Source organism: Pongo abelii, chromosome 9, assembly GCF_028885655.2.
Source record: "Pongo abelii isolate AG06213 chromosome 9, NHGRI_mPonAbe1-v2.0_pri, whole genome shotgun sequence".
NCBI lineage: Eukaryota > Metazoa > Chordata > Mammalia > Primates > Hominidae > Pongo > Pongo abelii.
Genome location: NC_071994.2, coordinates 110,953,906 through 110,980,816, shown reverse-complemented (window position 1 = coordinate 110,980,816; position 26,911 = coordinate 110,953,906). Strand labels below are relative to the sequence as shown.

At 45.7% G+C, this 26,911-nt stretch overlaps 1 protein-coding gene across 3 annotated transcripts in view; it reads left to right on the top strand.

Moving 5' to 3' along the window:
- Nucleotides 1-3,423: 3,423 nt before the first annotated feature.
- Nucleotides 3,424-26,911, top strand: part of SLC35F2 (solute carrier family 35 member F2) — an 86,540-nt gene continuing 63,052 nt past the window's right edge. For 2 of the 3 annotated variants that reach the window (XM_054524988.2, XM_054524990.2), the window contains exon 1: nt 3,726-3,970. In XM_054524988.2, the coding sequence (XP_054380963.1) occupies nt 3,861-3,970 (110 nt within the window). In that variant the 5' untranslated portion in view covers nt 3,726-3,860. Of the gene's footprint in view, nt 3,971-26,911 lie in introns of all 3 variants that reach the window. The other variant, XM_024255905.3, reaches the window with a different exon arrangement.

Here is a 26,911-nt window from a genome sequence, read left to right as displayed (position 1 = left end):
ACCAATTTAGTGGCTTAAAACAACGTAGATTCATTCTCTTACAGTTCTGGAGGTCAGAAGTCTGAAATCAGTTTCACTGGCCTGTTGTCAAGCCTAAAGTTGTCAGGGCTACTTTCTTCTGGAGCCTCTGAGCTTCTGGTGGCTGCATGTATTCCTTGGCTTGTGTTAGCCTTTCTCTGTCTTCAAAGTGTATCACTTCAACCTCTGCTTACATTATATCACTTTCTTTTCTTTCTGTTTCCCTCCTTTTTTTGGTGGTGGTGGTGGTGGTGGGGACAGTCTTGCTATGTCACCCAGGCTGGAGTGCAATGGCACGATCTGGACTCACTGCAACCTCTGCCTCCTGCGTTCAAGTGATTCCCCTGCCTCAGCCTCCTGAGTAGCTGGGATTACAGGCATGCACCACCATGCCCGGATAATTTTTGTATTTTTAATAGAGATGGGGTTTCGCCATGGTGGCAAAACTGGTCTCGAACTCCTGACCTCGTGATCCACCTGCTTCGGTCTTTCGAAGTGCTGGGATTACAGGTGTAAGCCTCCATGCCTGGCCTCTGTTTCCCTCCTATGACACTGTGATTACATTATGGCCCGCAGGATAATCTCTCCATCTCATGATGTGTAACTTAATCACATACGCAAAGTCCATTTTGCCACTCAAGGCAACATTCACAGGTTCTAGGCATTAGGACCTGGATATTTTGGGGGACATTATTCAGCTTGCTACAATGTCTAAATTCATCTTTTAATTTCATGTATTTATACAAAGGCATACACTTGACATAACAGGGACTCTATTGGCGGGTGTGGTGGCTCACACCTGTAATCCCAGCACTTTGGGAGGCCGAGGCAGGTGAATCACGAGGTCAGGAGATCGAGACCAACCTGGCCAACATGGTGAAATCCTGTCTCTACTAAAAATACAAGAATTAGCCGGACATGGGCGCGTGCCTGTAGTCCCAGCTACTTGGGAGGCTGAGGCAGGAGAATTGCTTGAACCAGGGAGTTGGAGGTTGCAGTGAGCTGAGATCGCACCACTGTATTCCAGCCTGACAAAGAGAGACTCCATCTGAAAAAAAAGGGGGGACTCTATTATATGTGCCGGAGTGTGTGTGTGTGTGTGTGTGTATGTGTGTTTTAAGAGACTGTCTCACTATGTTGCCCCAGGCTGGTCTGAAACTCCTGAGCTCAAACAATCCTCCTGCCTCAGCCTCCTGAAGTGTTGGGATTACAGGCGTGAGCTACTGCGCCTTTCCCCCCACCCTCTTTTAAAGTTACTTGTGTTGACGTGTATCTTCTATTTTTCTTCATACTCACATAATCAAACATAGTAGTCCTCCCTTATGTTTCAAGACCCCTGGTGGATGTCTGAAACTGCAGAGAGTATTTAGCCCTATACAGTATATACTTTTTTCCTACACATACCTATAATAAAATTTAATTTATAAAATTGGCACAGTAAGAAATTAACAACTCATAATAAAATAGAACAATTATAACAATATACTGTAATAAAAGTTATGTGAATGTGGTCTCTCTCTCAAAATATCTTACTATACTCTAGTCACCTATTTTCAGAGGGTAATTGGCTGTGGTAACTAAAACCATGGAAATCAAAACCTCAGGTAAGGAGGTGACTACTGTATATATTGCAAATAAAAAATCAAATTTGGTTAAGGAGAGACTTTATTTGAAGGGATTATTGCAAATGGGGATGGGTGGGGACTGTGGGGAAGGGTTCCTGCAGTAGGAGGGGGTCTATTCCCTACCGGTGGGAAGTGGAATGAAAAGGTGGCTCTCCATTGGATAATAGATTAGAGAATGTTTCACCCTGAGGCCAACTTCTCAGGAGGGGCTATTAAGGAGGGGTTACCTGCGGCTCAGGGTCAGGGCGGGCGAAAGTTCAGAGTATGAGGGAGGAAGAGAAATTCAACCAAAATCTTTGATTAAAAAAAAAAAAGTTGGGAGGCTTCTTTTCTTTTCTCTTTCTTTCTTTCTTTTTTTTTTTTTTTTGAGACAGTTTTACTCTGTTGCCCAGGCTGAAGTGCAGTGGCACGATTTCGGCTCATTGCAACCTCTGCCTCCCGGGTTCAAGCGGTTCTCCTGCCTCAGCCTCCCGAGTAGCTAGATTACAGGCGCACACCAAAACGCCGGGCTAATTTTTGTAGTTTTAGTAGAGACGGGATTTCGCCATTTTGGTCAGGCTGGTCTCGAACTCCTGACCTCCGGTAATCCACCCGCTTCGGTCTCCCAAAGCACTGGGATTACAGGCGTGAGCCACCGCGCCCGGCCTAGGAAGGTTTCTTAGTTGTCATTATTTTGCAGGAGCACAGGGCGCAGGTAGAATTCAACGTTGTCAATATGCAGGGTTAAATGAGTTGTTTACTTTAAAAAAGTGAGATCTTAAATGTGCTTCTAATGTCCTCTTGTTTCATGATATGCTTGTATTATAATACTTAATTAGTCTCTACGGATGACCACGTTCTTAGTTTCAAAGGTTTTTTTGAGGTTCCTGCAGCTGCTAAACTTGGGGTTCCTGAAGCCATATTTTATTTTCGAAAGCTGTTTTTTTTTTCTTAGACACCTCTTACAGAATTGCCAGCTCGTCTGCATAGCCTGTCTATTTGAACATACGTTTATTTTGCCCCACCCCAACCCCCAAAGCAGGTGGCCAGGGGAAAAAAAAAAGTCCCAACACCTTTTCTTTTGTTTTCTGGATCTCCTCCTTTCCGGAAGCAGGGGGACAGTGACAGGAACTTTTCGACCCCAGCTTAGTCTCTTAATCCCTCTTTGGCCCGTGGAAGCCTCGGAAGGCGTGGCTAGGGCAGGGCATCCCAGCCGAGCGCCGGGGGTTGGCACCGTCTCTCTCCCTGGCACGGGGGAGACAACTGAATACTGAAAGACAAAACCAACACACCGTGAAGAATGAGCCACGCCTCCATCCACGCCACAAAGGCACGTTTCCAAGATCTTTTTAGGATCTTACCCATGTTTTGCAGGGAAAAGCGACACAGACCTGAAGCGCCTTCAGGTTTTTTTTTTTTTTTAAGACGACGTCTCGCTCTGTTGCCCAGGCTGGAGTGCAAAGGCGCTATCTCGGCTCACAACCGCCGCCTCCCGGGTTCAAGCGATTCTCCTGCCTCAGCCTCTCTAGTAGCTGGGACTACAGGCACCCGTCACCACGCCCGGCTAATTTTTGTATTTTTAGTAGAGACAGGGTTTCACCATATTTCCCAGTCTGGTCTGGAACTCCTGACCTCAGGTGATCCACCCGCCTCGGCCTCCCAAAGCGTTGGGATTACAGGCGTGAGCCAATGCGCCCTGCCAGCCTTCAGTTATTTTAATGAAACGATCTTGTACAAATCAGCCAGAGGGAGGGAGAGTGGGAGGGAAGAGGAGGGATCAGCCAGTCCTTCCAGTTAGGAGACTCCCGGCTCACTCACTGCTTCTAACTCACTGCTCACTCACCGCTTCTTAGCTTAGGAATCACCTACAATAACCTCGTGTCACTGTATCTTGTGATTTCAAACAAGGAACCCTAAAAACCTGAAAGGCACACTGCGTGCCGCTCAACAATAAGGCTCGGCTGTCAAGACGAAAAAAAAATTGCCCTTTCTCCTCCTGCCACCCTGGAGGTGCCAGGTTGTAATCTGCAAATGTATTGTCTGGCCCTTAGGGCTTGACAGTTAATGATTGGTCGCTGAAGGAGCCGGGCGGAGGAGCGAGAGGGACGCGAGCAGGCGAGCGAGGGAGGGAGCGCAGGGCCCGAGCGGAGCCCCGGCCGGCCGCACAGGCGCCGCCTCCCGTCTTCCGGGACCCGGCACTTCGGGGGTTTTGGGCGCCGGAGACGCGCAAAGGCGCCGATGGAGGCAGACTCGCCGGCGGGCCCCGGCGCCCCAGAGCCCCTCGCGGAGGGAGCGGCGGGCGAGTTCGCCAGCGTGCTGCGCAGGATAAAAGGCAAACTCTTCACATGGTGAGTGGAAGGCGCGCGCTGCAGCTCCGCCGGAGCGCGGGGGCGGCTGCGGGCCGGGCGCGCACGTGGACACGGAGCACACGCTCTGAGGCCCCCAGCAGGGAGGCAGAGGTGGCGGCCGCACGGACTTTGGTTCGGGGCGCAACACGCGCACCAGGGATGGTGCGCTTCACCTGGCCTCGGGAAGCACTTGGTGCGTCTCCCTCGGCTCCCGTTTCGAAATCGTGGCAATGTATTTTAGAGGATTTGGGGGGAAATCCACCCTGTTGGCACTATTAGGTCGGTCCTCTGGGGCGTTCCGCCGTGGAGGGACGAGGTCCCTGGGGATGCTGTGAAGGAGGAGTGCCCACCTCGGGCTGGGCAGGTGGGTGAGCGCCACTTCCTGGCGCTGGCGCCGGCGCCCTCATTCCGTCTGTTGCCGAGCCCGCCAGACTGGGCGCGGTGATTCAAGAGTTGACCGAAGTGAAAAATCCTGGTTAAGTTTTGTGCTGCTGCCGGGCGGGAGACCAGAGCTGGCTGTCTCTTCCTGGGCCTGAGCGAGGTGATATAGCTACCCCCAGGGCTGGGGTCCAGGGAAGCCTGTTTGTGGTATCACTATGCTCTGTGCAAAGTAGGGACAAATATTTTTAAGGAGTGGGCAGCGACTCTAGAAAGCGTTTCTGTGGTTGCTGGAGGACTTGCACGCTGGAAATGAAAGAACCCAGGACCTAAATAGTGAAAGACATTTATTGGGCATTCGCTCTGTGTCAGGTACTGTGCATAACAATTTATGTGGATAATATCAGCTAATCCTCACCACTTTAGGAGATGGTACTATTGTTATATCCACTTTGCCGCTGGAGAAACAAAGAAGGCTAAGCAATTTGCCCAAGGCCATTGCTTTGGCAATGATCTTTAAGGGGTGATGATCTTTAAGGGGTGATGCGTTCAAGCCCTAGTCTAAACAGCGTTGGCCACTGACAACTCATGAAACAGACATTTGATTTTTTTTCATATTAACAAAGCGAATTTCCCTGTAACGATTGTGAAAGATAGTCCTGAAAAGCCATACCATTTTAAAAACGAGATCGATAAAGGTGTAAGCATTTTTTTATCATATAAATATAGTTTAAAATTGATGCATGTGTTTAAAGGGGAAAGTTGGCCAAAAACCACCTTGTAGCATCCAGTTGTGTATGTCCTGATACATTTGTTAAAAGTTCTCAGCTGGGAGGCAATTCAGTGTAATGGCTAAGGGCACTCACATTCTGGACTCAAATCCTGGCTGGGTGACCTTGGACAAGTCAGTTCTCTGTGCTCCAGTTCCCTCCCTTCCCTCCCTCTCTCCCTCCCTTCCTTCCTTCCTTCTCTCTCTCCTTCCTTCCTTCCCTCTCTCCGTCTTTCCGTCCTTCCTTCCTTCCTTCGACGAGTCAGTTATCTGTGCTCCAGTTCCCTCCCTCCCTCCTTCCCTCCCTCCTTCCTTCCTTCCTTCCATCTTGGACAAGTCACTTAACTTCTCTGTGCTCCAGTCTCCCTCCCTCCCTTCCTTCCTCCCTTCCTTCCACTGGGTGACCTTGGACAAGTCAGTTCTCTGTGCTCCAGTTCCCTCCCTCCCTCCCTTCCTTCCTTCTTTCCTTCCTTCCTACCTTCCTTCCTGCCTGCCTTCCTTCGTTCCTGGACAAGTCACTTCTCTGTGCTCCAGTCTCCCTCCCTCCCTCCCTTCCTTCTTGGACAAGTCACTTAACTTCTCTGTGCTCCAGTCTCCCTCTCTCTTTTCCCTCCCTCCCTCCCTTCCTTCCTTCCTGATGGAGTCTCATTCTGTCACCCAGGCCTGACTGAGGGCAGAGGCTCGATCTCAGCTAACTGCAACCTCAACCTTTCGGGTTCAAGCGATTATCCTGCCTCAGCCCCCGAAGTAGCTGGGATTACAGACGTGTACCACCACGCCTGGCTAATTTTTTCATACTTTTAGTAGAGATGGGGTTTCCCTGTGTTGACCAGGCTGGTCTTGAACTCTTGACCTCAAGTGATCCACCCACCTCCGCCTCCCAAAGTAGTGGGATTACAGGCGTGAGCCACTGCGCCCAGCCTGTGCTCCAGTTTTCTTATTTGTAAAATGGAGGTAACAGTACCTACCTTGTAGGGCTGTTACAAGGATTAATTGGGTGACTATGCAGGAGAGGGCAGACAGAGCCTGGCTCCTTTCAGTGCTCTATATGGGTTAGTTGTTACCATTAGCTCTCTCTATTCTTGGGTGATGGGAACATGTGGTGATTGCTTCAGGAGATGCCAGTGGCCTTGAGGCTGGGGCAGATGATATGGCAAGATGTATGTTTAACAAGATGTGATAAGAATTAACAATGGGAGGCCGGGCGCGGTGGCTCATGTCTGTAATCCCTGCACTTTGGGAGGCCGAGGCGGGCGGATCACGAGGTCAGGAGATCGAGACCATCCTGGCTAACACGGTGAAACCCTGTCTTTACTAAAAATACAAAATTAGCCGGGTGTGGTGGCGGGCACCTGTAGTCCCAGCTACTTGGGAGGCTGAGGCAGGAGAATGGCGCGAACCCGGGAGGCGGAGCTTGCAGTGAGCCGAGATCGCGCCACTGCACTCCAGCCTGGGCGACAGAGCAAGACTCCGTCTCAAAAAAAAAAAAAAAAGAATTAACAATGATTTTCTTTTCTTTTCTTTTCTTTTTTTTTTTTTTTGAGACAGAGTTTTGCTCTTGTTGCCCAGGCTGGAGTGCAGTGGCACGATCTTGGCTCACTGCAACCTCTGCCTCCCAGGTTCAAGTGATTCTCCTGCCTCAGCCTCCTGAGTAGCTAGGATTACAGGTGTCTGCCACCATGCCCGGCTAATTTTTAGTAGAGACAGCGTTTCACCATGTTGGCCAGGCTGGTCTTGAGCTCCTGACCTCAGGTGATCCATCCACCTCAGCCTCCCAAAGTGCTGGGATTACAGGCTTGAGCCACCGTGCCTGGCCTGATTTTTTTTTTTTTCTCTCCTAATGTTCTGATACTTTTGGAATCCGGGTATGTTTTATAATCAGTCTAGTAGTCTCCTAAATATGAGATTTCTTTTGTTTACGAATGTCCTTTTTATGTATCTCTTTGAGGGCTTTTTCCTTTCTTGTGGAATAGCGGTTGTGGGCATTTTTTTTTTTTTCAGACAGAATTTCACTCTTGTTGCCCAGGCTGGAGTTCAATGGCGCGATCTCGGCTCACTGCAACCTCCGCCTCCCGGATTCAAGCTATTCTTCTGCCTCAGCCTGCCAAGTAGCTGGGACTACAGGCATGCACCACCACACCTGGCTAATTTTGTATTTTTAGTAGAGATGGGGTTTCTCCATGTTGGTCAGGCTGTTCTCGAACTCCCAACCTCAGGTGATCCGCCTGCCTCGGCCTCCCAAAGTGCTGGGATTACAGGTGTGAGCCACACGCCTGGCCATGGATGAAGTTCTTTAACAGCAGAAATGGTGTCTTTTTCTCTTTTATATCTACCACAACCCTTAGCATATGAATGAATGAATGAGTGAATGACTGAGGGATGACAAAGGTTCTCAAGTCTTCCTTTCCATTCTGCCTCCCTCCCTGAACTCTTCCCTTTATTGGTCTTTATTCCAAGGGTCTTGGGCTGAGCTTCTTGTTTGGTTGGCTGGGCTCTTTTGGTAATTAAAGTTTCCATTCCTACCTCTGGCAGCCATCCAAGCACTTGGATTTTGGATTGCAGTTTCTTTATCTGACCCAGCAATCAGAAAAGAGTGGTTTACCAGATATCCAGTATGCCTAATACTCAATATTTTAAGCTTTGTTGTCAAAACTCATGTGCCAAGTTTGAGTAGCTTTGTGAATCCCCACCTGTGGCCAGGGAACCAAGGGTGGGAGAGTGTAGAAAGAGGTTGGTGAATGGATATGATGTGTTATCACCATATGGGCAAGACACAGAGAGAGATTTATAACCACATAGCTCATTTCTACTTCTTTTACCAAAAAGGGGCAAGAAGAGCCTTTTTGGGCAACTGGGTACTAAATATAGGGAGAAGACTGGGGCCTAGAGCTTGTTATGTTTTCATTATGAGGAGAATATGTTCTAAGTGACCCCAGCTCTTAATATACCTGCCCCCATAGGGTACAGACAACTTTTCTCTGTGATTAGGAATATCAGATCACTCATTCAATGAAAGTTTATTGAACACTTACTGTGTGCCAGGCATTCATGATAATGAGAACCATATATTCCTTAGTGGAATCTGTAATTTTGGCTTTTGCAATTTATTGCTGTCAACTGAAGTGAAAAATATTGTGATAGAAGACCATGGACTTCCAGGAATATCTGAGAATACTTATTTAATTATTATTATTATTACCATTTTTTGAGACAGGGTCTCGCTCTGTTGGCCAGGCTGGAGTGCAGTGGCTGATCATGGCTTACTGCAGCCTCGACCTCCCTGGTTCAAGTGATCCTCCCACCTCAGCCTCCTGAGTAGCTGGGACTACGGCGTGCACCACCATGTACTACTAATTTTTTTTGTTTTATTTTGGTTTGTTTTTCCGTAGAGACAGGGTTTCACCATGTTGCCCAGGCTGGTCTCAAACTCTTGGGCTCAAGTGATCCACCTGCCTTGGCTTTCCAAAATGTTGGGATTACAGGGGTGGGCCACTGCGCCTGGTATTATTATTTAATTGTATACTGTCAGACAGTTTACATTCTGACACATAGATCCTAATTTATTCATGGATATGTTTTTAGGTTTTAATTTTAGTTTTTGTAGGGACAAAATCTTACTATGTCACTCAGGCTGATCTTGAACTCCTGGGCTTAAGCAGTCCTCCCGTCTTGGCCTCCTAAAATGTTGGGATCACAGGCATGAGTCACTGCACCAGGCCTATTCATATATTTTAAAAATGTGTATTCCTTATAACAACCATCAACTTTATATCTCTAGCAAAAACCTTTAATTATTATTTTATATATTTATCTTTTTCCCGTAAAATAGATGGTAAGCTTTTCGAGGGCATGGATTTTATCATATTCCTTTTGTAGCAGAGTGCTGGACATGGTTTATTCATTGATTCTTTCAGTCACCAAGCCTTGGACATCTGTAATGTTCTAGGCTTCAGACTAGTCTCTTTGGCCATAACGAATAGGACTAAGTTCCTGCTCTAGAGAAAGCTCATAATCAAATTATGGTAAAAAGTTATGATAAGTGCTATAAAGATAAGTACAAGGTTCAGCAATGGCACAAAGAAGGGCAGAGACCAAGTCTACCAGGGTGAGATAGGGTTGGGGAGCTTGAGAGGGAAGGTGATCGGGATTATGAAGCCTGAATGAGTTTTCCAGGTGGCCTAGGTGAGGAAGGGTAGTCTAGGCTTGAAAGTGCCAGAAAGTGTTTTGCTTAAGGAACTTCAAGTAGCTTGGTGTGAAGGGGTCATGGGCTGGAGGAGGGAAGGATAATAGGTGGTCAGTCTACACCCACATTCCTTTGTTTTTTTGAGATGGAGCCCTAGGCTGGAGTGCAGTGACGTGATCTCCTGAGTTCAAGCGAGTCTCCTGTCTCAGCTTCCTGAGTAGCTGGGATTATAAGCATGGGCCACCACGCCTGGCTATTTTTTTTTTTTTTTTTTGAGATGGAGTCTTGCTCTGTTGCCCAGGCTGGAGTGCAGTGGTGCAATCTCGGCTCATTGTAGCCTCTGCCTCTTGGGTTCAAGTGATTCTCCTGCCTCAGCCTCCCTAGTAGTAGCTGGGATTACAGGTGCATGCCACCATGCCTGGCTAATTTTTGTATTTTTAGTAGAGACAGGGTTTTGCCATGTTGGCCAGGCTGGTCTTGAACTCCTGACCTCAGGTGACCTGCTCATCTCGGCCCCCTCCAAAGTGCTGGGATTACAGGCGTGAGCCACTGCACCCAGCCAGTTTAATTTTGTTTTATTTTTTTTGTTTTTTTTTGAGGTGGAGCCTCGCACTGTTGCTCCAGCTGGAATGCAGTAGCGCAATCTCGGCTCACTGCAACCTCTGCCTCCCAGGTTCAAGTGATTCTCCTGCCTCAGCCTCCCGAGTAGCTGGGATTACAGGCGTGAGCCACTGTGCCCAGACAATATTGTGGTTTTAGCAGAGATGGGGTTTCATCATGTTGGCTGAGCTGGTCTTGAACTCCTGGCCTCAAGTGATCCGCCTCCCTTGGCCTCCCAAAGTGCTGGGATTACAGGCATGAGCCACCACGCCAGGCCAACACCCACACTCCTTGTTATTGTCTAGCAACAGGTCTGGGATACACCTGTGCTTTCTCCTTTCATTTTGGTTTCTGCCTTCCAAAGGGTAAAGTCCTAGACATTTTTGAAGAAGTCATTTAGTTGTGCTTAACTGTGCAGACTTTATGCAATCAACAGACGTCTATTGAACGCTCACTGTGTATGCAGCATAAATCCTAAGCTGGTATGTATCCCTGCTGAAGGGTATTGTTTTGTAGTGTTATTTAAACAAAGATGTAAAGTTAGGGATCTTTTGTGGCTTGTGCAGTTCCCTGGGGAATTGGGGAACTCTGGATTCTACTAGTCTCCATAAATTCTCCTCCCTTCCCCCTTTTTACTATGAAATTATTTAGTATCTGCCCATTCTACTAGACTCCAGGAATCAGGAATCATATCTAGTTATGGCCATTGTATATTCTGATTGTTACATTACTGACCTTGCAATAGATTCACAAAAAATATGGGATGCATGGCTGAGAATGAATCCTTAATACCAATAGGCATTGTATAAAAGATTACATCTCTTTTTTTAGAAAAAATTTCCACTCTGCATTATATGTTTGTGACCCAGTCATGTTGTTTTGTTCATCTAGTGTGTTTCTCAACCTCAGCCTTCTTTTTTTTTTTTTTAAATTTATTTTTATTTTTATTTTTTTTGAGACAGAGTTTCTCTCGTCACCCAGGCTGGAGTGGAATGGCGCGATCTCCAGTCACTGCAACCTCCGTCTCCTGGGTTCAAGCCATTCTTTAGCCTCAGCCTCCCAAGTAGCTGGGATTACAGGCGCCTGCCACCATGCCTGGCTAATTTTTGTATTTTTAGTAAAGACAGGGTTTCTTTCTTTTTTTTTTTTTTTTTTTGAGACAGCATCTCACTTTGTTGCCCCGGCTAGAGTACAGTGGCATGGTCTCGGCTCACTGCAACTTCCACCACCTCCCGGGTTCAAGCGATTCTCCTGCTTCAGCCTCCTGAGTAGCTGGGACTACAGGCACGTGCCACCACGCCCGGCTAATTTTTGTATTTATAGTAGAGATGGGGTTTCACCACATTGGCCAGGCTGGTCTCGAACTCCTGACCTCGTGATCCACCCACCTCAGCCTCCCAAAGTGCTGGGATTACAGGCGTGAGCCACCGCGCCTGGCTAAAGACAGGGTTTCACCATGTTGGCCAGGCTAGTCGCAAATTCCCAACCTCAGGTGATCTACCCACCTCAGCCTCCCAAAGTGCTGGCATTACAGGCATAAGACACTGTGCCCAATCAACCTCAGCCTTCTTGACATTTTGAGTTGACTAATTCTTTTTTTTTTTTTTTGGAGACGGAGTCTCATTCCAGGCTGGAGTGCAGTGGCATGATCTCGGGTCACTGCAGCCTCCCCCTCTTGGTTCAAACGAATATCTTGCCTCAGCCTCTCGAGTAGCTGGGATTACAGGCACTTGCCACCACGTTCGGCTAATTTTTGTATCTTTAAAAGAGATGGGGTTTCACCATGTTGGGCAGGCTGGTCTTGAACTCCTGACCTCAAGTGATCCACACGCCTCGGCCTCCCAATGTGCTGGGCTTATAGAAGTGAGCCACGGCGCCCGGCCTTGAGTTGACTATTTGTTGGGGCTGTTCTGTAAGATGTAGATCTCTGGCCCCACCCCATAAATGCCAGTATAGCACCCTCACCCCCACTCCCAGTTGTGATATTCAAAAGTGTCTCCAGACATTGCCAAATTGTCTTCTTGGGGACAAAAATCATCCCTGATTGAGAACCACTGATCTAGTCTATTGTTTTTACCTGCTACAGAGTATTCTGTGGTTCCGTGGTCCATCCACCAGTGTTAGACAACCAGACAGCTTCCAACTCCCAGCCTCCACAAACATCACTGTGATGACCACTCTCATACATGTCCCCTATGTGCTGAAGAAAGAGATGATAGCCAGGCTTGGGTCTGAGTCCCTCTAGGTAGAGGGGAGGGGATGCACCTCAAGATGGAGAAATCTTGGGCACTGCAGAATCACCGTTGATTTCTGTTGTTCAGCGACTGTCCATTAAGCTATTCCTATCAGCTGCTCTGAAAGAAGGACGAGGCAGTCTCTCTAGGTTACAGCCCATTAGCCCAAGGAGCTTGGAGAGGGTAGGTGAAGAATGATTGCTGGCTGGACAGCCTGAACCTGTTTTATTAATTTCTCAACACTGGAGGGAGTTGTTAAAGGGGCAGGCATGTACCGTAGGGAGAGGTAAGACTGGAATTGAAAAGCTTTTCTCCAGCATGCCCTCCATTGGGCCTCTGGCTCCTCTCTCTGCCCCAGGCTGTAGTCTCCTTCTTCCCCTAGACCAGTTCTAGACAACCTTTGGGTTATTCCTTCTTTTGTTTGCTTCTTTCTTCTGGTTGACTTGAAGGAAGTCAGTGCTTATTCCCTGTCTTGACAGCGCTTCCAGAATAGTCCTAGAGTCCACCTCCCCCTTCAATCCCTATTGTCTTTTTTTTTTTTTTTTCCAAGACGGAGTCTTGCTCTGTCGCCCAGGCTGGAGTGCAGTGGTGCAGTCTCGGCTCACTGCAACTTTTGCCTCCCGGGTTCAAGCGATTCTCCTGCCTCAGCCTCCCGAGTAGCTGGAATTACAGGTGCCTGCCACCATGCCTGGCTGGTTTTTGTATTTTTAGTAGAGACGGGGTTTCACCATGTTGGCCAGGCTGGTCTTGAACTTCCGACCTCAGGTGATCTGCCCACCTCGGCCTCCCAAAGTGCTGGGATTACAGATGTGAGCCACCGCACCTGGCCTCAATCCCTATTGTCACTAATTCAGTTCAAGCCTTTATCGTCTCTCACTTAGACTCTTGTAATAGCTTCCATCCATGCCTCCATCTGTCCCCGACCCCAATCATCTCGCTACACAGAAGTCAGAGTGATGCCTAATAAAATGAAAGAGTATTAATGGCTGTCATCAAATGAGAATTCGCTGTGTATCAGGCACCCTACTTACATTTCATCAATCCTCATGACAATCCTACAAAAATAGGTTTTTTATTCTGTTTTGACAGACAGAGCAGGTAAGTAACTTACCCAAGACACTTGGCTGGTGAGAGGCAGAGCTGAGATAGTTTCATTTGATTCTGAAATCCAGAGCTGCTTTACTCTTTCAAAAATCTCATGTGATATGACTAGTTTACTCAAAAAAATTAAAAGAAAAAAAGAAAGAAATCTCAGTGCATTATGCTCAGGCTGAAAAACTTTTGGGATTCTTCCCATCACCTACCCCAGTGGTTTGCAAACCAGAGGAGCTCTTGGGGTTCCCGGGAGGTTCCTTAGGGTTCACCATGGGAGACAAGTAGGGGATAGGAGCTGGTGGGCTTCTGGGCTGGCCTCTGGCGCCCACCAGGGTGTGCTGCTATTGCTTGTTTTATAGTTGGGCTTTTATGCCAGATTAATAACAATAATACTGTACACTGGATAACTTCCAAGCCAAAGACACTTATTTCTCATGGTCTGGAGGCTGGGAAGTCTGAGACCAAGGTGCCTGCAGGTTTGATGTCCCCTGGTTCATAGTCAGCTGTTTTCTTTCTATGTCCTCACCTGGTAAAAAGGGTTTGGGAGCTCCCTGGAGTCCCTTTTGTAAGGACACTAATCCCATTTATGTAGACTCCGCCTTCATGACCTAATCATCTCCCAGAGGCCCCACCTCCAAATAGTATCATATTAGGGATTAAGTTTCAACATATGAATTTTGAGGAGACACAAATATTAAGTCTATACCAATGCTATTTGAAGAAAGGGTTCTGCAGCTAAAACAAATCTGAAAGCCACTGTTTATTGGTTAGAGCTCAAACTGCTGCCCCTCCTCCTCTCCTCACCCTTCTCTCCTCTTTCTTCTTCCTCTTTACCTGAACGTAATAATTATTTTTTTAAGTTTTCTTTTTTATTGTGGTAAAATATGCATAACGTAAAATGTACCATTTTAGCCATTTTTATGTGTACCATTCAGGGGGATTAAGTACCTTTGTAATACTGTGCAATCATCACCATATCTGTTTCCAGAACTTGATTATTATCCCAAACTCTGTACATTTCAAATAATAACTCTGCACTCCCCCTCCCCACCCCCTGGCCACTATGGTTCTACTTTCTGTCTCTATGAATTTGACTTTTCTAGGTACTTCATATAAATGGAATCATTTGGCACTTGTCATTTTGTGAGAGTTCAGGCTTCTCAACATGAACTATGAGGCTTTCCATCACGGGCCCACTTCCCTCTCCAGGCTCACCTCCCAGAATGTCCCTCTCTCACTTGGCACTTGGTCCAGAGACACTGACCTGCTGGTGATTCCCTTGTGCACACCATACCTGCGCCTTTGCACTTGTAGTCCCCTCCTGGGATTGCTTTCGCTGTTAGCACCAACTTAGGAAATCTTCTTCCCTGTTTCCTCTCTGTCCCTCCCGACACACATCTTCGGTTGGGTGCCCCTCTGTGTACCTGTTCCTACCTCATCATCGCACTTCTTCTATTGTAATGTTAAGTATAATTATCACTTGCCTGGGAGAGTGCCTTTTTAAGGACAGAGATGATAATTCATCTTTGAAGTTCCTGCAGTACTTTATGCCTGGCACAGATCTGAAATGGTAGCAATTCCTCCCATGAGATGTATGAGTTAAGACTGAAATAAAAATTAGGCTATTTCTGAATAGCTTTCAGAGATTATTTTTGAAGGTAGCCACATTTGTGGAAGAAGTGAATTGCCTCCCCAGGAAATTGCTTGTGTAGGTAAGTTTTGGTACCTTTATGAAAAAGCTATAATAGACTGCGTGAGGTTGCTCATGCCTGTGATCCCAGCACTTTGGAACACCGAGACAGGAAGCTTTCTGGAGCTCAGGAGTTCAAGACCAGCCTGGGCAACAAAGCGAGACTCCTGTCTCTACAAAAAAATAAAAAATAGAATATTAGCCATGTGCAGTGGTGTAGGCCTATAATCCTAGCTACTTGGAAGGCTGAAGCAGGAGGATCACTTGAGCTTGTGAGTCCAGTATTTGAAAGGCACTCCACTGCACTCTAGCCTGGGCAACAGGGTAAGTCCCTATCTGTAAAAGAAAAGCTGTGAAAACTTATGTCATTATTTACTGGAGATCATTAGAGAGAACAAATCATTTCACACAGGTTAATTTTCCAGATAATTTAAAACTCATTCTTTTAAGCATTCAAATTCACTTTTTTTTTTTTTGAGAGTCTCGCTCTGACGCTCAGGCTGGAGTGCAGCGGTGTGATCTTGGCTCACTGCAGCCTCCGCCTCCCGGGTTTAAGCGATTCTCCTGCCTCAGCCTCCTGGGTAGCTGGGATTACAGGCGCCTGCTACCACGCCAGCTAAGCTTTGTATTTTTGTAGAGATGGGGTTTGACCATGTTAGGCCAGTCTGGCCTTGAACTCTTGACCTCAAGTGATCCGCCCACCTTGGCCTCCCAAAGTGCTGGCATTACATGCTTGAGCCACTGCTCCCAGCCTAAAATTCACTTTTAAATCCAGTTGAATGACACTATTTATGTAATGGATTGTTAACTTCTACTATTTCATTTATTTATAATTTCGGCAGCAATTCTTTGAGGATTAATTGGTTTGTACTGAACAACTGTCTTAGGGTAGGCCAAGCCATTTAGTTACTTAGTGGGTCCATTTGCAACTAATCCTGGAGATTTTGCCAAGAAAAAAAAAATTATTTAAAAATTTTCATGGCATATTTAAGACAAATATATGAGACTACTCTTTTGATAAACAGTACATTTATCGTGGTATCACGTTTCCTCCATGATTCAGGATCATCATCATTAACTTTTTTCTGCTGAGAGGCAACAGTATGTTCATGGGCATTGATATGAATTATATGTCTGATTTTTTTCAGCCTTTTTTCTCCCAGGTTGTCATGTGTGATTTTTTTTTTTTCTGTTACCAATCATATCTCTGGAACCCTGTGTTCTTTCTAAATTACGATTTCTACGGTATTAACACTGTAGAAACCAGATAACTCAGTTTCTTAGAATTGCTTGTAGTCGAAGTATAAATAGACCCCAAATAAAGATTTGAATGGTTTTCATTTTAACAAATTATAAAAGCCATCCGGAGATTTTGAGCTGTTTATTTTGGATGATGACAGGAGCCTATGTTATTTTTTTAAGACAGAATCTTGTGCTGGAGTGCAATGGCGCGATCTCGGCTCACTGCAACCTCCGCCTCCTGGGTTCAAGTAATTCTCCTGCCTCAGCCTCCTGAGTAGCGTGGATTACAGGCGCACACCACCACGCCCAGCTAATTTTTGTATTTTTAGTAGAGATGGGGTTTTACCATGTTGGCCAGGCTGCTCTCGAACTCCTGACCTCAAGTGATCCGCCCGCCTCAGCCTCCCAAAGTGCTGGGATTACAGGCGGAGCCACCATGCCCAGCCAGAGCTTACGTTATTTAAAGCCGTCAGACAAGAGATGTGTCACAAAAACTTGGTTATTTATGTTAATGATGCACAGAGAGATTCCATGAAAAAACACAGATAAGTCCAAAACTTCTTTCTAGTCATTTCTTTTTCGTTTCTTTTTTTTTTTGGAGATGGGGTCTCACTCTGTCACCCAGGCTGGAGTGCAGTGGCACAAACATGGCTCCCTGCAGCCTCGACTTCCTAGGCTCAAGCAATCCTCCAGCTTCAGCCTCCTGAGTAGCTGGGTTTTGCCATGTTGCCCAGGCTGGTCTTGAACTCCTGGGCTCAGGCGATCTGCCCGCCTTGGCCTCCCAAAGTGCTGGGATTACAGGTGTGAACCTTCTAGTCATTTCTTAAAAATGTAAGGGTACTTAAGGAAAAAACAGATTCCGTTTCTTTAGTCTAACACAGCCTTACTAAGGAGGATGGTGTTGTGCTGGGTGGCTGCAGTAGATCTTCCCAGAGAATTGTGGGGATATTCCTACTCCAGAAGTGTTTAGGATATACTTGGGGGAAGAGCATTTCCTAAGCTTTTCACTGTGATATCAAGCAAGAAATAAAAATAATAATAACGTTTGTTGAGTAAGGCTTACTTTGTGCACTGAGCAACCACACTATTCTGGGATCTCAGGGTGAATTAACTCATGTAATTCTTACAATAACTTTATTTATTATTTATTATTTATTTATTTATTTATTTATTGGAGAAGGAGTCTGGCTCTGTCACCTAGGCTGGAGTGCAGTGGCGCGATCTCAGTTCACTGCAACCTCTGCCTCCTGGGTTCAAGCGATTCTTCTGCTTCCGCCTCCTGAGTAGCTGGGATTACAGGTGCATGCCACCAGGCCCGGCTAATTTTTGTATTTTTAGTAGAGAGGAGATTTCACCATGTTGGCCAGGCTGATCTCAAACTCCTGTCCTTAGGTGATCCGTCTGTCTCGGCCTCCCAAAGTGCTGGGATTATAGGCGGGAGCCACCGCGCCTGGCCCTTATAATAACTTTCTGTGGCAGGTATTATAATACTATTATTGCTAGTGCCATTTCACAGATGTGAAAGTTGGAGCACGGCAAGGTGAGGTAATTTTCCCTAACAGTATTAGTCACACAGTAGTAAGGAATGCAACCAGGCTTCCCCCTCAGGCAGTCTGGCCCCCAGAGCCTGTGCTCTTACTCACTCTACCTTTCTGTCTCTTGTGATAGGGCAACAAAGAAAAAACAGACCTTGGGCAGTCTATCCCTTGGCTTGTTCTAGATTATTTGTATCTCTAGGGATGGCAAAGAGTATATAAAGTCAGATAAAAAGAATGCATCTTCTGGGAGCATTATTTAGTTTTTAGACCCTAGTTGCATGGAAATGGATTAATCATAATCACTGGCCTATGACACACTCTCATTGTAGGCCCATGAATGGCTTAAAAAATATATATATATATATATTTTTTTAAGATACAGAGTCTCACTCTGTCACCCAGGCTAGAGTGCCATGGTGTGATCATAGTTCACTGCAGGCTTGAACTCAAGTGATCCTCTTGCCTTGGCTTCCAGAGTCACTAGGAATACAGGGGTGCATCACTAGACCTAATTTAAAAAAATTTTTTGTAGAAATGGGGTCTTGCTATTTTGCCCAGGCTGATCTTGAACACCTGGCTCAAATGATCCTCCCACCTTGGCCTCTCAAAGTGCTGGGATTATAGGCGTGAGCCACTCTGCTCAGCCTCAATTAATTTTTTTTTTTTTTTTTGAGACAGAGTTTCGCTCTTGTTGCCCAGGCTGGAGTGCAATGGTGCGATCTTGGCTCACTGTAACCTCCACCTCTCGGGTTCAAGCGATTCTCCTGCCTCCGCCTCCCGAGTAGCTGAGATTAGCCTGGCTAATTTTGTAGTTTTAGTAGAGATGGGGTTTCTCCATGTTGGTCAGTCTGGTCTTAAACTCCTGACCTCAGGTGATCTGCCCACCTCGGCCTCCCAAAGTGCTGGGATTACAGGCGTCAGCCACTGTGCCTGGCCAGCCTCAATTGCTTTTTTAATATAGTAAGTTCCCATAAACCCATCACCAGTTCTAAAGCTAGAATTTACATGTACCTAGACCAAAGATAGTCACAATCTAGAATTTTCCTTTCACTGTTCCTTTGTTCTCATTTTAATATTGCTTTGTACCTCTGTATTTCTAAAAGTATGCTTTTATTATCATGTTTGACTTTATAAAAAGGATATCATGCTCTATAATCTGGTGAGATTTATATTCCCTTATATCATGTTGCTAAAATTAATTCATATTGTTGCAGATGCTGATGCTGTATACAAACACTCACTTTGACTCTATGTAGTATTCTTTCTTTTTTTTTTTTTTTGAGATGGAGTTTCGCTCTTGTTGGCCAGGCTGGAGTGCAATGGCATGATCTCCGCTCACTGCAACCTCTGCCTCCTGGGTTCAAGAGATTCTCCTGCTTCAGCCTCCCGAGTAGCTGAGATTACAGGCATGTGTCACCATGTCCGGCTAATTTGGTAATTTTAGTAGAGATGGGGTTTCTCCATGTTGGTCAGGCTGGTCTTGAACTCTCAACCTCAGATGATCCACCCGCCTCAGCCTCCCAAAGTGCTGGGATTACAGGCGTGAGCCACCGCTCCTGGCGGCGACTGTATGTAATATTCTTTCCTGTGAATATACCACACTTTATTCATTCATGCTGTTGATGGGCATTTGGGTTTTTTTCCAGGTTTTTTGCTATTGTGTACAGACTTCTAGAAACACTCTTCTGCAGATCTCCTGTTGATCATGTGTAAAGGGCTTCTTTCATTCACAGACATGCACATATACATATATCTAGGAGCCGAATTGCTGGTTTATAGGGCAGGTGATTGTTAGACTTCATAAAATAATGCCAAAATGTTTTCCAAAGCAGTCGTATCAATTTTCACTCCTAAATTAGCCAGGTATGGTGGTACACACCTGTAGTCCCAGCTACTGGGGAGGCTGAGGTGGGAGGATCGCTTGAGCCCAAGAGGTGGAGGTTGCAGTGAGCTGAGATTACACCACTGCATTCCAGCCTGGGTGACAGAGTGAGGCAGTACTAAAAAATTTTATTTTTAATTAGAGGGGTGTGGTGGCACATTGCCTGTAATCCCAGCTACCTGGGAGGCTGAGGCATGAGAACTGCTTGAACCCAGGAGGCAGAGTTTGCAGTGAGCTGACATCATGCTACTGCACTTCAGCCTGGCAACAAAGTGAGACTCTGGCTCAAAAAATAAAAACATTAAAATTTTTTTTCCACTCCCACCAGCTGTATATGAGAAATCCCGTAAAACAACTTCCAGTCAAGCTTTACTTTTTTTTTTTTTTTTTTTTAGACGAAGTCTCACTCTGTCGCCCAGGCTGGAGTGTAGTGGCACAATCTTGGTTCACTGCCTCCCAGTTTCAAGTGATTCTCGTGCCTCAGCCTCCTGAGTAGCTGGGGTTACAGGCACACCACCACGCCCGGCTAATTTTTGTATTTGTATTTTTTTTATTTTTCTTTATTTTTCTTTTTTTTGAGACGGAGTCTCGTTCTGTCACCCAGGCTGGAGTGCAGTGGCACGATCTCAGCTCACTGCAACCTCCGCCTCCTGGGTTCATGCAATTCTCCTGCCTCAGCCTCCTGAGTAGCTGGGATTACAGGCGTACACCACCACGCCCGGCTAATTTTTTGTGTATTTTTAGTAGAGACGGGGTTTCACTATGTTGGCCAGACTGGTCTCGACCTCCTGACTTCGTGATCCGCCCGCCTGGGCCTTAATTTTTGTATTTTTAGTAGAGACAGGGTTTCGCCACGTTGGCTAGGCTGGTTTTGAACTTCTGGCCTCAACTGATTCACCTGCCTCATCCTCCCAAAATGCTGGGATTACAAGTGTGAGCCACTGCTCCCGGCCAGGCTTTAAAATTTTTGACGGTCAAATGAATGTAAAATAACATCTTAATTTACATATGCCTGATCCCTAATGAAGTTGGGTCTCTGTGTATGTTTATTGGCTTTAGTGTACTTTTTTTTTTTTTTTTTTGAGATGGAGTCTCTTTCGTCCAGGCTGGAGTGCAGTGGCACAGTCTTGGCTCACTGTGGCCTCTGCCTCCTGGATTCAAGCAATTCTCCTGCCTCAGCCTCCCGAGGAGTTGGGATGACAGGTCTGCACCACCACACTTGGCTAATTTTTGTATTTTTAGTAGAGACACGGTTTCACCATGTTGGTCAGGCTGGTCTTGAACCCCTGACCTCAGGTGATCCACCCGCCTTGGCATCCCAAAGTGCTGGGATTACAGGTGTGAGCCTGAACCACCACACCCGGCCGGCCTTAGTGTAGTTCTGTGAAGTGCTGCTGTTCTGTGAAATACCCACCTTTTCCATATTATTTTCCTATTAAACAGATTGTTCTATACACATGGCAACTTAATGGATTTAAAGATCCCACCTGAGACTGACAAAATTTTGGCTTGCGTCAGGTTCCCCAATAATCCTCGTTTAGTTCTTGTGTGGTAGTGGAAGTTGAAAAGTTTTTGAGCCTATTCAGAGTTGTCTGGATTAAATTAGGAGAAGGTGAAGCTAGTTTAAGGGAGGCGTATGACAGTTTTTCTGGTTTGGGGCCTGTAGGGTGTTGAAAGCTAGAAAGGATGACATGACTCATAGGAAATCTCCCCGCCGCCTCCGCTTCCCTCACTGGGCCAGGTCTCCACGAGCTTTCTAGATTAGTCACAGACTCCTGTTTTCTTCAGGTGCCTGATTGGTGTGTGACGAGTGTAGTAGGTCAGTTGTTAGAGGTACTGGTGGTGTCCAGCTCACCACTGGCATAGGAAAGAAAAAAAAGAGGATTTATTACTTTACAGAATCATAGAGGGTTACACTGCCAAACCACAGAGAGACCAGAGAAGCAGCAGGAGCCAGGAGTCCAAACCACAGCAGGATTCTGTGTAAGCCTTTGTGGACTGCGTTTGCTGTTGGCTTCATTCTTCCAGCTGCACGCCAGTTGATTATCTTCATCTGAGGATTGCATTTGACAATTTAGATCACACAAAACACAAAATGAACAAACCCCTCAAGTGTTGAAAGCGATTTTTGTTTTGATAATCCGCAATGAGGGAAATCTAGCTTTTACAATAGTTAAAGAGAATCGTCCTTCAGAACCTTCTGTTCTGCCTCAATGGGCAGGCAGTGTTAAGAATTGAACATTTTATGTGGCTTCTTGGCTGCCTGTTGAGAACAGGGTTTGTTTGTGCTCAGTCCCTGTGCCAGACTGGGATGGGCAGAGGGAGAGTTGTATGCCTGTCTCAGGGATGTACTCTTTTGCAATCCAGACTTGTGAAATGGCAGCACGTTTATTACCAACCCTAATGCCATGCTTCCTGATCCTACCTGCCTCCCACCCCAGCACCCACCTTTTCAGCCCCCCTGGAGCTCCTCTGTGTCTTTTGGAGTGTGTCCATGTTTGTGCTCCTCTTAGAATTTTTCTCACAGAAGAGTTGTGGGGAGGGAGGATCCTGGAGGCAGAGGCCACATACTCCGTATATTGCCCACAGTTGAATGCTGCCCTCTTTATTTTGTCCTCTTCCCCCTAATCTAGGCAATAGACTTAAGTTCCTCTGACCCATATCCAAAGAGAATAGGTGATTTGAAGATGTGTTTCAGGTTGGGTGTGGAGGCTTACACCTGTAATCCCAGCACTTTAGGAGGCCAAGGCAGGGGATCACCTGAGGTTGGGGAGTTTGAGACCAGCCTGACCAACATGGAGAAACCCCATATCTACTAAAAATACAAAATTAGCCAGGCGCATGCCTGTAATGCCAGCTACTTGGGAGGCTGAGGCAGGAGAATTGCTTGAACCCGGGAGGCAGAGGTTGCGATGAGCCGAGATTGCACCATTGCAATCCATCCTGGGCTACAAGAGCAAAACTCCATCTCAAAAAAAAAGGAAATGTGTTTCACACTTTCTCATTTCAGCCAGTGAAAGCCAGAGGACAAAGAGAAGGATATCATAAATGGATTTTATATTTTCCCTTATTTTTATCAGAACACCCCTTATTAAAATAATTGTAGAACATATAACCATATGGGTTTGGCTAATCAGTGCCCTTTGTTAGAGAGGCGGGGTAATGTGTTTTCTTGTTTTTCTTTTTTTGAAATGGTGTCTTGCCCCATTGTCCAGGCTGGAGTGCAGTGGGGTGATCTCTGCTCACTGTAACCTCTGCCTCCCGGGTTCAAGTGATCCTCCCACCTCAGCCTCTTGAGTAGCGGGATTATAAGCATGTGCCATGATGCCCAGCTAATTTTTGTATTTTTAGTAGAGACGGGGTTTCACCATGTTGGCCAGGCTGGTCTTGAACTCCTGACCTCAAGTGATCCCCACATCTTGGCCTCCCAAAGTGCTGGGAATACAGGAGTGAGCCACTGCGTCCAGCCAGAGCCAGGGTAATTTGTACCAATTTATCTCCCTGTATGGTATCATAATCGTCAATATTACATATGGTATATTTTATTGTTATCAGGGAAGTAGTGTATGGAACGGGAAAAATATAGACTTACTAATTTTCTGATCTTGGAAAAGTTACTTCTGAACAGCTGAAACTATTACAACGGTTTTTCAACAGTATAATTGTACTAATAATCTCTATCTCACAAGAGTTTTTGTGATATTTAAGAGAAACATATCGGCCGGGTGTGGTGGCTTACGCCTGTAATCCCAGCACTTTGGGAGGCCGAGATGGGCAGATCGCCTGAGGTCAGTAGTTTGAGACCAGCTTGGGCAATATGGCGAAACCCCATCTCTACTAAAAATATGAAAATAAGCCGGGCATGGAGGTGCACGCCTGTAGTCCCACCTACTTGGGAGGCTGAGGCAGGAGAATCGCTTGAACCCAGGAGGCAGAGGTTGCAGTGAGATGAGATAGCGCCACTGCACTCCCACCTGGGGGACAGAGCAAGACTGTCTCAAAAAAAAAAAAAAAAAAAGAGGGCCGGGCACAGTGGCTCATGCTTGTAATCCCAGCACTTTGGGAGGCTGAGGCAGGCGGATCACCTGAGGTCAGGAGTTCGAGACCAACCTTGCCAACATGGTGAAACCCCGCCTCTACTAAAAATACAAAAATTAGCTGGGCGTGGTGGCAGGCGCCTGTAATCCCAGCTGTTTGGGAGACTGATTCAGGAGAATTGCTTGAACCCAGGAGGTGGAGGTTGCAGTGAGCCGAGAGTACGCCATTGTACTCCAGCCTGGGTGACAAAAGCAAAACTCCATCTCAAAAGAAAAGAAAAGAAACATCATATATAAGTACTTAGTGTGGCACCCACACACATTTATTTTTATTAAGCCACTTCACTTTTGTTGAAGTAAGAAAGGTTTTATGAATCCCTAATAAATGCAAGTAGTATACTTGCAGTGTAACAGTGGTTATGAGCTCAGCCTCTGGAGCCACACTGCTTGGGTTGGTCTCCAGGTTCTGCCATTTGCTAGCTGTGTGATGTTGGGCAAGTTACTTAACATCTCTGTGCCTCCATTTCTGTTATCTGTAAATAGCAATAATAATGGTACCCATCTCAGGATTGTTGGGAGGATTAAATCAATTAGTGCTTGGTATATAGTATACACTCAATAAGTGTTAGATGTCATAATTATTATTACCAGTACTATTACTAGATATCGTGAGACTATGTGTGTATAAGGTGGGGGTGGGTGGCAAAAAATCCATAACACGATGTCTGCATTTAGAATCTAGTAAAGCAAGTGGAACATATAAAACACTACAGGCAGAATACAGAAAATGGAAAAAGAGGATTACAACCAAAATGTCATAGGAATTTAGAGGTCATCATTCTGGTAGTGTGTGCCTTTCTTACTGTCTTTATTCCCACAATTAATTTACTTTTTTATTTTTATTTTTATTTTGAGACAAAGTCTCACTCTGTCGCCCAGGCTGGAGCGCAGTGGCGCCATCCCAACTCACTGCTACCTCTGCCTCCCAGGTTCAACTGATTCTCCTGCGTCAGCCTCCCGAGTAGCTGGGATTACAGGTCTGTGCAACCACGCCCAGCTAAATTTTTGTATTTTTTTTTTTAGTAGAGACGGGGCTTCTCCATGTTGGCCAGGCTGGTTTCGAACTCCTGACCTCAGATGATCCACCTGCCTCGGCCTCCCAAAGTGCTGGGATTACAGGCATGAGCTGCTGCTCCTGGCCTTATTTCAGTTTTTTAGCATGGCAGAATGTAAAGAACACAGGCTTTGGAATCATATTTGGATTTTAATCTAGTGCTGCTATTTATTTGGCACATAAACTTGGTTAAAAGACTTAAATGCTGGCAAAATGATACATATATAGTGTTGTATGAACATGCAGTATGTTAATATACGTAAGAGCTCATCAGTGGCTGGCACTTCCCTGTCTTTTATTATGTAGGGGATGGGACAGTACTAATGTGTCCCCTGTGTTCTTCACTAAGAGTCACATGGGACATAATGCATAAGAATAAATCACTGGATTTATACTTTCAATTTTTGTTGGTTTGCATGGAACTAGTTCAGCAGTTTCTGGCTCGATGGCATGGTTTTATTTTCTCCCTGGCAAACGATGAAAGTGTTTTAATCCAAGGTGGCTCCCGATCAGCTTTGCCTGCAGTTTTTTAATAGACTCTTTATTTGATGTGATTATTTCGTTACTAAGGAAATTCACTGAGATGAATGTAAATAGTTATAACATTATGATTCAAGTGTTGTTTTAAAGTATCACATGCATTGTTGACTTTGTATATTAGTTTTCTATTGCTGTCGTAACAAATTACCTCCAATTTAGTGGCTTAAAACAACACCAATTTATTATCTTACTGTTCTGTAGGTCAGAAGGCCAACACTGATCTTCCCGGGCTAAAAATCAAAGTGTTGCAGGTGTTGCATTCTTTTCTGGAGGTTTTAGGGGAAAATCAGTTCCTTGCCTTTTCCACCTTCTGGAAGCTGCCTGCCTTCCTTGGCTTGTGACTTCAAAGCTAGGAACGTTGCATTTCTCTGAGCCTTCTGTAGTTATAGCTCCTTCTGACTACAGCTGGGAAAGGTTCTCGCTTTTAAAGTCTCATGTGATTAGATTGGGGCTACCTGGTTAATCCACATCTACAAAGTCCCTTTTGCCTTGTAAGGTAACCTATTCACAGGTTTAGGGGTGAGGGAGAGAGTGTGGACACTTTTGGAGGGCCAGTATTCTTCCACCTATATTTAGTGGTAGAACCTATAAATGATGCCCCCCACCAGAAAAAAAAAAGCTTTAGAGCACAAAGAAATAAGAACACCTAGATGTTGGTGAAAATGTACGCAATAGTTCTACAGCTTTCTAGAGCTCATGAACAGCAGGGAAACAAAAAAGAAAAAGAAAAAATGTAAGTGATAATTCATAAAATGTCAAGGAAACCTCTACTCAACTCTTTTACCCACAACCTTTTACACATACTCAGTGTTTGAAATAATAAACCAATAATTGCTACTGACTGTTTAAGTTATACTACAGATTAGAAAAATACTGATTCCTTTGGATGACCTGCATGTTCAGGCTCCATTCATGCTGGAGAATTTACAATGCTGTCCCCTTTGCTGGGATGACAATTCCTATAGCCCTTCTCTTGACCCAAACAACTTGTCTTTATTCTTCAAGTCAAGACCTTATCAGTAAGGCCTTCCACAAATCCCAGATTTGGTTAGATCTCATCCTACCTTGTACATCTCTTTGTTCACCCTCACCACATTTGGAATTGTTGCTTTACTATTCTTCTTCACTGCTGTTTTGTGAATTCCATGAGGACAGGGGCTCCATTTCTCTGTGTTCCCATAGCTTTACACAGTGTTAGGATCTAAAAAAACATGTGCTGAATTGAATTGGGTACCATTAAGGAGATGGTAATAAGAGTCATTGTGTTTGGGAGGCCGAGGCAGGCAGATCGCTTGAGTCCAGGAGTTCCAGACCAGCGTGGGGAACATGGTGAAACCCTGTCTCTACTAAAAATACAAAAAATTAGCTGGGCATGGTGGTGTACACCTGTAGTCTCAGTTACTTGGGGGATGAGGTGGAAAATCACTTGAGCCCAGGAGGCTGCAATGAACCCTGATTATGCCACTGTGCTCCAGTTTGGGCGACAGAGTGAGACCCGACCCTGTCTCAAAAAAAGGAAAAAAAGAAAAGTCACTGTGGGCTATTGAAGCTGCCTTCCAAGTTTGGACTATTTCTGCTAAGCAGGGAAGGAAAATTTGCACACATTCCAGTCTCTAGGTAAAAGTCTTGAAGTGGTGTG